Below are 12,317 nucleotides of genomic sequence, written 5' to 3'. Positions count from 1 at the left end.
CAGTATCTCCTCCCTCTGCATGCAGACACTGAACCTAACTAACTATGAGGAGATGCTGATTGGCCAGGGCTGTGTTTGAATCATGCTGGGTCTGCCCCTGATCTGCCTCTTTGTCAGTCTCCGTCAATCCTATGTGGAAGCATTGTGATTGGATCACCACTTCTGATGATGTCAGCAGACTGCTTGTTTTTTGTTTTTTTTGGACGTGAAACTTAAGCAGGTCAACAAAGTGCACATGGTGGTTGGTATCTGCTTGTGCGTAGCCTGGTATTATAATTCCTGCTTGGTGCCCAGTTATATTTAGTGCCCACATCGTATGGGTGAAATCGTGTAAATTATCTTAGTTGGGGAAAGGATTAATATATATGACCAAGGGCTGCACATAGATCTTAGGGCTATTTGAGCAGCGGTGTGCTGTGCAAAAATAGCACCTAGGAAGTTACATTTCTTGTGAAGCTAAATAACATTAAACATTTTAACATAGCAAAGGTGGAAATACCACAACAGTATGAGGAGAGCCCATGACCAGTTTACTGGTAAGCTGGGTAATAGGTAGTCCTGGGAGGACATTGTGAGACAGTCACTTAGCTGTGGCTACAGATTTCCAGTCCTGCGGGATTTTCAGCGGTGAAGTGACGGCTGGCTTCTTAGCAGCAACACCGGGTGTGATGTCTTCTAGCGGGATGTTCCATGCGGTCAGGAGCTTTTCCCCGATCTCTGGTGTTGTAACGACGTGTTCGGATCCGTTGTATCGGGCTATGATTTTCGCTGGAAAGCCCCATTTGTATGTTATGCCGGCATCTCTCATGGCTTTAGTAATTCGCTGAAACGACTTTCTCGCTGCCAGTGTAATTGCCGAAAGGTCAGTGAACAGGTGAATATTATGAAAGGTCTCCGGTAGGGCTGGTTGTCGTCTAGCTGCCTGCATTATCTGTTCTTTAGTGGTATAATAGTGTAGTCTGGCGATAGTATCTCGAGGCATAGAGGTTGGGAGATTTTTGGGCCTCGGCAGCCGATGAATCCTGTCTATTAAAGTGGCTTCTTCCGTGAGCTCCGGCACCATGAGGAGGAACAATTGTTTGGCAAATGAGCCTAGGGCCTTAGGGCCGATATCTTCAGAAATGCCTCGGATTCGGATATTGTTCCGTCTGTCTCTATCTTCATGATCTGCCAGTTTAGTTATGATAGAGGAAACTTTCGCTTCAATGGTCTCAAAGGCTGTAGACACATTGTTGTGCGCCGAAATGATCTCCTCCGTTTTTGTTTCCAGATAGTCAGTTCGCTCACCAAGTGATTGTAAATCCGCCCGGATTTCTTTAGCTATTTTGGCAAAGTCGGAAGTTAAGGATGTCTTCAATTCATTAAGCATTCTTTGTATAGATGCGTCTGTTGCTGGGATGGCTTTAGCCGAGACAGAGGTAATGTCGCTTCTGTCGGAGCTAGAAGCTGGCGATGTAGGCCTGCCGGCGCCATCTTGGATGCAGCGTGGCGGTGACTGCATAGCCGAGATCTGCAAAGGAGCCGGTTTTGGCTTTACTTTCTTCAGGGAACGGTGAGCCATCAACTCGGGTGACTTCCCCGTCTTAAGTAGGTAAGTTTAGGTGAATATTGTTCTGTTAATCGCTGTCAATTAGTGACTCCCGCACGGAGCTGATCTAACAGACGTCCGTCTCCATTAGCCGTCAGGCCACGCCCCCCGTTTTTTGTTTTTTTTTAAAGGCAAAGAGCATGCAGAGTTGCAGCTTCTGGCTTGAATACAGTAAGATTTTGCTATATTTATGGAGGCATGTGGGGCCCAGGGGGGCTAGATGGTGGTGTGGTGGTGTTAACACTATAGGGTCAGGAATACATGCTTGTTTTCCTTACCCTATAGTGATTCTTTAAGAGTATGGTAGGTTTAGAGTTAGTGTTAAGGTAAGTTTATGGCTCGGGTTAGTTGTAGCGTTAAGCTAAGGGGTTAATGCTGGGTATGGGTTATTGCTGGTTTAGGGATAGTGTAGGGTTATGGTTAAGGGTAGGATTCAGGGGCGGACTGACCGGTCGGGCACTTCGGACATGGTCCGAGGGCCCGGCCGGGAGGGGGGCCCGCCATCAGGGGGCCCGGCCGCCCCTTTAAATGCTGCAGCCGCCTGAGCGCTCTCTTAAGAGCGCTCAGGCGGCTGCAGCTTCTCCCCGTAGCGTGGCCGAGCTGCTCTGCGTCCGCGGTGCCGGCCGGAGTTATAGGAAGGTGCACACACACTGAGTGTGCACCTTCCTGTCAGTCCGGCCGGGTACAGGAAACAGAAACTCCTGTTCCGCGCGGAACAGGAGTTTCTGTTTCCTGTACCCGGCCGGACTGACAGGAAGGTGCACACTCAGTGTGTGTGCACCTTCCTATCAATCCGGTCGGCACCGCGGACGCAGAGCCTCTCGGCCACGCTACGGGGAGGGGGTAAAGAGAGGGAGGGAGGGGAGGGGGGGGGAGTGAGTTAAGAGAGAGGGGGGGAGTTAAAAGAGAGAGGGGGGGGAGTTAAAAGAGAGAGGGGGGGGAGTTAAAAGAGAGAGGGGGGGAGTTAAAAGAGAGAGGGGGGGAGTTAAAAGAGAGAGGGGGGGAGTTAAAAGAGAGGAGGGGGGTAAAAGAGAGAGGGAGGGGGGATAAAAGAGAGAGGGAGGGGGGGTTAAAAGAGATGGGTTAAAAGAGAGAGGGAGGGGGGTTTAAAAGAGGGAGGGGGTTAAAAGAGAGAGGGAGGGGGGTTTAAAAGAGGGAGGGGGTTAAAAGAGAGAGGGAGGGGGGTTTAAAAGAGGGAGGGGGTTAAAAGAGAGAGGGTGGGGAGGTTAAAAGAGAGAGGGGAGGTTAAAAGAGAGAGGGGGGGTTAAAAGAGAGAGGGAGGGGAGGTAAAAAGAGAGAGGGAGGGGGGTAAAAAGAGAGAGGGAGGGGGGAAAAGAGAGAGGGGAGTAGGGGGGGTAAAAAGAGAGAGGGAGGGGGTAAGAAGAGAGAGGGAGGGGGTAAGAAGAGGGAGGGGGGGTTAGAAGAGGGAGGGGGTAAGGAGAGAGAGGGGGTAAGAAGGGAGGGGGGAGTAAGAAGAGGGGGAGGGGGAGTAAAAGAGGAAGGGGGAGTAAGAAGAGGGGGAGGGGAGAGTAAGAAGAGGGGAGATTAAGAAGAGAGGGGGGGAGTAAAGGGGGTAAGAAGAGGGGAGGGGGAGTAAAAAGAGGAAGGGGGAGTAAGAAGAGGGGGGAGGGGGGTAAGAAGAGGGGAGAGTAAGAATGGGGGTAAGAAGAGAGTGGGAGTAAGAAGGGGGTAAGAAGAGGGGGAGGGGGGGTAAGAAGAGGGGGAGGGGGGAGTAAGAGGAGGGCAATTGCCCCCTCCCCTGTCCGCAGGCACCGTGCGGGCAGCCGGCAGGGGAGGGAGGAAGAGAGGACCCGGGAGCTCAGCCTGCAGCTCCTCTGGGTCCTTCTTGCGCGAGCACAGATCGTTGCCGCGGTTACCACGGCAACGTTACGGCTCTTGCAAGAGTAAACTCTAGCCCTGGAGCTACGGGCTAGAGTTCACTCTCAACACTGTGACCACCAGGTATTCCTGGTGGTCGCAGTGGTGAGAGTGAACTTTAGCCCCATAAACACACTGCCCCCACACCATACACATTCACACACTGCCCCCCATACACACACACTGCCCCCACACACACCATACACACACACTGCCCCCACACACACCATACACATTTACACACATTGCCTCACACACACACACACATACACTGCCCACCCATACACACACAGCCCCCCATACTAACATTGCCACACACATATACACAGCCCCCTCGTACACACATTGCCCCACACACCCTACACATTCACACACTACACCCCCTCACACACACTGAACCTTTCACACAGACTGCACCCCTTACACATTGCACCACTGCTCCTATACCCTACTACAGCCTCATATCCCAGCAGACCCCAGGTAAGTTGTCAAACTGTTCTTAAACGGTTTGACTACTTACTCTGGGAGGGGGGCCCGGCCCTCCTGGCACCATAACGACTACACAGAGTAGTAGTGGTTATTGTGCATGGATTATTTCTTTAAATAATCTACGAGTGCCCCAGTAGCCAGCAAGCCAGCCAACCCACAGGCCAGCCAGCCCACAGGCTGGCCAGTAGACAGCCAGCCAGCCTACAGGCCACCAGTTAGGCTTAAAGCCAGCAACCCCACAGCCTGCCAACCGCAGCCAGCAAGCCACAGCCTGCCAGCCAGCAAGCCACAGCCTGCCAGCCAGCAAGCCACAGCCTGCCAGCCGCAGCCAGCAAGCCCACAGCCTGCCAGCCGCAGCCAGCAAGCCCACAGCCTGCCGGCAGTAGCCAGTAAGCCCACAGCCTGCCAGCCGCAGCCAGTAAGCCCACAGCCTTCCAGCAAGCCCACAGCCTGCCAGCCGCAGCCAGCAAGCCCACAGCCTGCCGGCAGTAGCCAGCAAGCCCACAGCCTGCCAGCAAGCCCACAGCCTGCCAGCCGCAGCCAGTAAGCCCACAGCCTTCCAGCAAGCCCACAGACTGCCAGCCAGCAACAGTAATTAAGGTAAGAGGAGCCAACTTGGCCTAGGTATCAGCTATGTTGTGTTGCTATATTGTGAATAGGAACCAGAGTGTTGGAGAGACCCCTCTCCAGGCCCCATTAGACTCCATTGTAGTCTCTAATGGGACCTGGAGGAAATTCTTTCTAACACACTCTCTAAAGGACACTGAGATAGCCTCTGCTAGAATGCTCCCCCCCTCCATGGCCCATTAGCCCTCAATTGTAGTCTCTACTGGGGCCTGGAGGCGACTGTTTCCAGCAGGGACACTGAGATGGCCTCTGTTAGAGACTACAATGGAGTCTAACAGGCTTGGAAGGGGGTCTTTCTAACAGAGGCCATCTCAGTGTCCCTGCTGGAAACAGTCGCCTCCAGGCCCCAGTAGAGACTACAATTGAGGGCTAATGGGCCATGGAGGGGGGGAGCATTCTAGCAGAGGCTATCTCAGTGTCCTTTAGAGAGTGTGTTAGAAAGAATCCCCTCCAGGCCCTATTAGAGACTACAATGGAGTCTAACAGGCTTGGAAGGGGGTCTTTCTAATAGGGCCTGGAGGGGATTCTTTCTAACACACTCTCTAAAGGACACTGAGATAGCCTCTGCTAGAAAGACCCCCCTCCATGGCCCATTAGCCCTCAATTGTAGTCTCTACTGGGGCCTTGAAGGGATTATTGCACTTTTGTTCCTTGTATCTAAAGATTGTGTAGGGTGTGGCTGGAGGCGGGACATGGGTGGCGCTTGCTGCGGAGTATGGGTGGGGCCTGTAAGGGGGCCCTTGATTTATTTTGCCCGGGGGCCCTGAGGGTTCTCAGTCCGCCCCTGGTAGGATTAGTAGGCATATGGTTAGAGTTAGTGTAAGCATTGGGTAACAGTTATGGTTGGTATAGGATAGCGTGGGGGTGTGTATATGGTTAGCATGAACTATTAGAAAAAATTTTAGATCCTAGAAATATTAGACATTTAACAATCAGGACTGATATATGAATCTATGTTTAGTTATTTTTAATTAGTTACACTAGATGTGTAAAAAATAATATAAGCAAAAATATGAAAAATTATATATTTTTTTTCAATTTCCCCCATTTTTGACATTTTATTCACATTTAATGTTTTGTTAGGTAAATGTATTGGCACTGGCGTACATATAGGGGTTGTGGCTGCGACCGGGTCCATCACTCCAGGGGGCCCGGCCACCCTGTGTACTCCTGCGAACGGGTACCCGGGGGCCGCCGTTCAAGGGGTCCATCGGGTGGCCCATGCTGGAGATGGATTTTCAGGGGGCCCGGTCAGCGCATGGGCGCTTTAACAGCGTGACCGGGCCCCCTGTGATGACATCGCTGCTGGGAGGAAGTGACTGGCCCGGTTACTCCTCCCAGCAATCACACAGAGCCTGCGCAGGAGGAAGGACAGGGAGTCGGAGTGGAAACGTTGACTCCCACCACTGGACCCCAGGGAATGTCACCCTCCTGCACCTAAATGGTAGGAAACAGGAGGGTGAATACAATATTTTGTATATATGTGGGTTTGTTTCTATGTATGTGTGTGCCTGTTTGTGTCTGTGCCTGTGTGTATGTATGTATATGTGTCTTTGTGTGTGTCTGTACGTGTGTGTGTCTGTGCCTGTCTGTTTGTATGTATTTGTGTCTTTGTGTGTGTGTGTGTGTGTGTATGTATGTGCGTCTGTGTCTTTGTGTGTGTGTGTGTGTGTGTCTCTGCCTGTCTTTTTTTGTGTGTGTGTGTGTGTCTATGTATGTCTGTATGTATGTATGTGTGTGTGTGTCTGTCGGGGGGAAAGGGGAGGGAAGATGGGAATGGCAGAGAGGGTTTCGCACCAGGACCCCATGGATTGTGTGTACGCCACTGTGTATTGGATAGAAAATAAGAACATTTTCTGTCTTTTAAAAAAATATATATATATTTATGCTATGTTTGGGAACACTTGAAGAGAAATGGTTGCACAAACATAGCAAGTCCAAGATTTAGCTTTGGTTCAGAACGTGGACAAGTGTCCAAGACGTGGACAAGGACAAATCGTTATGGGGTTAAAGTGAACTTGTTTGCAAGTCTCCAGGGCCCGAGGTTCTTTTTTTTTTTTTTTTTTTTGTATCATTACATTATTGCATTCTTTGACGTAAACATTAGTTCTGCATAACTCGTTTAATAATAATAAATAATTAAGTTGTTTTATTTTCTTGTCTAGTGTACGCGTGTTATGTGGACTCCGCCTCTCCGAGAGAGTTTTTCATATCCATTTCTTGTCCTTCAAATGTTCCTTTTGACCTACATTTTAAGGTATTCCTATGTATGATTGATTACTAGTGATGTCCCGAACTGTTCGCCGAACTGTTCGCGAACTGTCCGCCGGCGAACAATAGCGTGTTCGCGTTGGGCGAACATATGCGATTTCCGGTCCCCCCCCTATTCGTCATCATTGAGTAAACTTTGGCCCGGAACCTCAGTCAGCAGACACATTCCAGCCAATCAGCAGCAGACCCTCCCTCCCAGGATGTGTCTGCTGACTGTGAGGTTCCGGGTCAAAGTTTACTCAATGATGACGAATAGGGGGCGGACCGGAAATCGAATTCGCCCAACACGAACACGCTATTGTTCGCCGGTGGACAGTTCGCGAACAGTTCCGCGAACAGTTCGGGACATCACTATTGATTACCCAATGAATGTGTTTTTTTTTTTCTCACTATTTTATAATTGCATGCACAGTTGGGCAACATGATTATTTATTGAGTTTTCAAACCCTTTGTTAGAACTATACTATGGAAAAAAGAATAACATGTAACCATAAATGTATATTTTTATTTTCTTTCTCGCTCTCTGACACTCATTACTATAATTTCATGGCTATTTTATCATTCCTTTAATATTTGTTTAACCTAATGATTTAACAAAAAAAAAGCAGAAAGAAATGTGGAACTATAGTTACCAAAACTTAGCTTTTGCTTTGTTTTTTTTTTGTTTTTTTTATAAACGTACGTAACAAAAACACTTGACATTAAAACATGTTCATAGTTGGATCACCCACAGGATGAATGAATGTATAACTTTCTTGTTTCTCAATTTCAGTTAGACCTAAATGAATAACTGACTACTTATATTGGTAACCTGAATCCCTTCATGTAATAACATCAGGTAGTCTAAAGAGGTTACTTAATTATAGGGACTAGGATCCTTCTATTTTGTATGTATTGTCCTAAAGTGGTTATTGAGGGTCTCAATTCCATCAGTATTCTATTTTGTAAATACACCAAGAATAGATACCTTAAAACACAAATAAAAAACGAAAAAGACAGTATATAGGTAAGCGTGGGGAAATCTCAATAACCAAAATTCTTATAGATACAAATAGCCACACACCAAAAGTGCCGGGATGGCTCTGCCCTATTGCCACCAGATAACTAGTGGGGAAAATCTCAATAACACTATTAATTTGTCAGCCCTACAGCACATGCTTACTGATTGTGCAAAAAAGAAAAAAATGGTGGTAAATCAACATAACGCTCTGTGCACATACATATAGAAAACCACGTGCAAATGACATAGGGCACTTGCTGTAGTTCTTTCCAATAGTCTAGAAAGGTTACTAAGAGCCCTAGATCCAGTTGTTTCACTATTGATGTATTACCCTTAACTGGTCGCTAGGAGTCACTGTATCATCCAAATATAAACCAAGATTTGAAATTCTAATAACAAAAAAAAAGGGGGGAAAGATTCTAGTGTAAATATATATAATCGTAACAATGTCTCCAATATCAGAATGAACATATACACCAGCGACATATGTAAACTTCATAGGTATTAATCTGAGGCACTTGCCCCTTAATAAGTTAATATATAAAACATGTACAATATTATCTCTTTACTTTATATGTATTCTGTGCCGCTATCCTCTAATTCCCCCTAATTATAAAAACTCAATATTTACAACAGTGAGCGCACAAAATTGGAAATAACTCTCAATTTTGGAGAGCAAAATATTAGTAGAGCTTATTTGGAAGAAATGTAATTTAGCAGAAAGTTCATGCAAGTCAAGATATTGTCCTCATATGCACACAATGTTATTTTCGTAATCCCAAGATCCTACACTCCACGCTGAAATATAGTGGCTCCTTTTAGATCCTCCAGGATTCCAAGAGTTACAACTTAAATATGAATCTAGAAATGAGAACTAAAATGGAGCTTTCACCTTGTTATAATACACTTGTATTCGGTCTGCGTTTCATCCTAATTGCTATCTGCAAGACAGTATATCGTAGTGGAACACTGTATACGTGTGGGCTAGCAGTCCTCTCCCTATATATCCTGCTCACCTGGTTCAGGGACTTGTACTGGCCCCACTGTGTATTTCGCAATATAAGCAATATGTAAATCTTGAATGTTATTCACAGTTTTATTTGTATCCACAATAAGAAAATCGAAACTCAATATAAAATTAACCCCTTAAGGACACAGCTTCAGAAGCTTGTCTTACGCTTAAGGACACAAGCCGTTTTTGCATATTTTGTTGCTGTTTGTATTCAAACGCAATTTGCATCTTTGTCATTTATTGCACCAACACATATTATACATTGTTTTTTAGAGAGCAAACATGGATTTAATTTGATGTCACATATATATAGATAAATTCTCATTAATTATAAAAAAAAATTGCCAAAAAAAAACCCTTAAAAAGATAGCGGCGCCCAAGACCTATGTTGGGGCAGAAAATAAAGTTTAAAAACTAGATAATATGGGGTGCTTGTGGGGCACCCACAAAAACAACACAACAATTCACATGCACCGACATAACACCACTAACAGCTTCACATGCAATACCACAGCAGCTCCGTCACATACACACATGACATATCACCACACAATTCCTCAAGCAGCCGCCATACATAGCCCACATTTATAGGTATCATACACAATACCACATCTACTCATGAACCTATACAATATAACAACCCACATACAACCCTACAAAGCATCTGCAGAACCCATAAATAAAACAAGCACAATACGGCAACATACATACCTCAATTTAAAAAATAAGACCAGCACGCCACGGATCTTTTAGATCTTGTTTTGGCACAATAAGAATAAAAGGTTGCCTACCACTGGTGTAGAGTATCTTTTCTACTGGATGCAGGAAACCCAACTTTAAGCAGAATTTTAACAAAATAGTCAGGGTAAGTGGATGTTTTTGGACTTTATGGAAAACTTAATGTTTCAAGATATAAGCATCTATGTAAGGCACAGAATATAATTTAACTGAATGTTTGACACAAATGTATAGAACAGTGATGGCGAACCTTTTTGAGCCCGAGTGCCCAAACCGCAATACATGCCAAATTGTTTTTCCTTAAAGTGCCAACACGGCAATTAAACCTGAATATTGAGGTTTAAGTTTAGAAAAAACAACTCGTACTGTTGTCCGAACTAATTAACAAATTTTGTTTTAAAAGAACACAACAACGGAGAGTTCAATGATACACATTTAAATAATGATATAAATAGATAAAATTAAGCTTATATTTATTAGTATCTCCAACAAATGCAATACATACACACACAGACTGCTGAATACATACACACAGTCTGCTGAATACACACACACACACACGACTGCTGAATATAGAGACTGATGAATACACATACAGACAGTCTGCTGAATACACACACACACACACGACTGCTGAATATAGAGACTGATGAATACACATACAGTCTGCTGAATACACACACACACAGACTACTGAGTACACACGCACAGACTGCTGAGTACACACACACAGACGAATACACGCGCACACACACAGACTGCTGAATACACGCGCACACACACACACAGACTGCTGAATACACGCGCGCACACACACACAGACTGCTGAATACGCGCGCGCACACACAGACTGCTGAATACACGCGCACACACACACAGACTGCTGAATACACGTGCACACACACACAGACTGCTGAATACACGCGCACACACACCCAGACTGCTGAATACACGCGCACACACACACAGACTGCTGAATACACGCGCACACACACAGACTGCTGAATACACGCGCACACACACAGACTGCTGAATACACGCGCACACACACACAGACTGCTGAATACACGCGCACACACACACAGACTGCTGAATACACGCGCACACACACACAGACTGCTGAATACACACACATACTGCATTGAGGGATGTAGTGTATGTGTTTGTGTGAGGTGCTGTGTGTGTGTGTGTGAGGGGTGTTGTGTGTGTGTGTGTGAGGGGTAGTGTGTGTGTGTGTGTGAGGGGTAGTGTGTGTGTGTGTGTGTGAGGGGTAGTGTGTGTGTGTGTGTGAGGGGTAGTGTGTGTGTGTGTGTGAGTGAGGGGTAGTGTGTGTGAGGGGTAGTGTGTGTGTGTGTGAGGGGTAGTGTGTGTGTGTGAGGGGTAGTGTGTGTGTGTGTGAGGGGTAGTGTGTGTGTGAGGGGGTGTGTGTGAGGGGTAGTGTGTGTGTGTGAGGGGTAGTGTGTATGTGTGTGAGGGGTAGTGTGTATGTGTGTGAGGGGTAGTGTGTATGTGTGTGTGTGGGGGGGTAGTGTGTATGTGTGTGTGTGGGGGGGTAGTGTGTGTGTGTGAGGGGGTAGTGTGTGTGTGTGGGGGGTAGTGTGTGTGTGTGTGGGAAGTGGTGTGTGTGTGTGTGGGGGTAGTGTGTGTGTGGGGGTGGGGGGGGGGTGCTGTGGGGTGTGTGTGGGGGGGGTAGGGGTGCTGTGGTGGGGGGTAGATGCTTTGTAGGGTTGTATGTGGGTTGTTATATTGTATAGGTTCATGAGTAGATGTGGTATTGTGTATGATACCTATAAATGTGGGCTATCTATGGCGGCTGCTTGAGGAATTGTGTGTGGTGATATGTCACGTTGCGTGTGTATATGTGACGGAGCTGCTGTGGTATTGCATGTGAAGCTGTTAGTGGTGTTATGTCTGTGCATGTGAATTGTTGTGTTGTTTTTGTGGGGGACTGTGTGTGTGTGTGGGGGTAGGGGTGTGGGGGAGGGGAGGGGTGCTGTGTGGGGGGGGTAGGGGTGCTGTGTGTGTGGGGATGGGGTGTGGGTTAACGTTTAAAAAAAAAAAAGTGTATTAAATCAGTCCCTCCCCCCCCCCCTTCCTTCTTACCTTTAAGGAAGGGGGGGGGGGGGACACAGCCATCCCTGGTGGTCCGGTGGTGGTAGGTACTGCTTCCGGTTCGGGAGGCAGGGAGAGGGATCTGTGAAGCAGCTCCCCTGTCCTCCCGCGAGCAAGCTGTGTGGAGCGTTGCCATGGTAACGCTCGGCAACGCTCCACACAGCTTGCTCGCGGGAGGACAGGGGAGCTGCTTCATAGATCACTCCCCCTGCCTCCCGAATCGGAAGCAAAGTAGGCGCCTGCCGTTTCGGGCAGGCAGGTGCCTACTCTGCATTAATGGCGAACCTATGGCCGCGTGCCTGCAGAGAGGGCCTGGCGGGCCACCGGTTCGCCATCACTGGTATAGAACCTTTGGGAGCAAACCTTTCAGACATACTTTGTATATTTGGAAACTTTTAGAATGTAAACAGACATGGGAACTCATTTTCCTGGCCGGAAAAGTTGTGCCGAGCAACACTACCGTCCTGACAGGAAAAGTTGTGCCGAGCAGCAATCATGCGCATTGAAACCTGGTAATTACTTTTGGGGTCAAAGGCCGGTCATGGCCAATCAAATCCACAGGAGGGTTTGTGCTGAGCAACAATCATGCACATGGAATCCTG

At 47.3% G+C, this 12,317-nt stretch overlaps 1 protein-coding gene across 3 annotated transcripts in view; it reads left to right on the top strand.

Annotated features, from left to right (window-relative positions):
* DPY19L1 (dpy-19 like C-mannosyltransferase 1) overlaps positions 1 to 12,317 on the top strand; it is a 212,274-nt gene that overhangs the window by 110,666 nt on the left and 89,291 nt on the right. For all 3 annotated transcript variants that reach the window (XM_063452080.1, XM_063452078.1, XM_063452079.1), the window contains exon 9: positions 6,748 to 6,839. In XM_063452080.1, the coding sequence (XP_063308150.1) occupies positions 6,748 to 6,839 (92 nt within the window). The remainder of the gene's footprint in view (positions 1 to 6,747; positions 6,840 to 12,317) is intronic.

This window comes from Pelobates fuscus, chromosome 4 (genome assembly GCF_036172605.1).
Source record: "Pelobates fuscus isolate aPelFus1 chromosome 4, aPelFus1.pri, whole genome shotgun sequence".
NCBI lineage: Eukaryota > Metazoa > Chordata > Amphibia > Anura > Pelobatidae > Pelobates > Pelobates fuscus.
The sequence above is the reverse complement of the archived record's forward strand: the minus strand, read 5'-3'. Positions and strand labels throughout refer to the sequence as shown.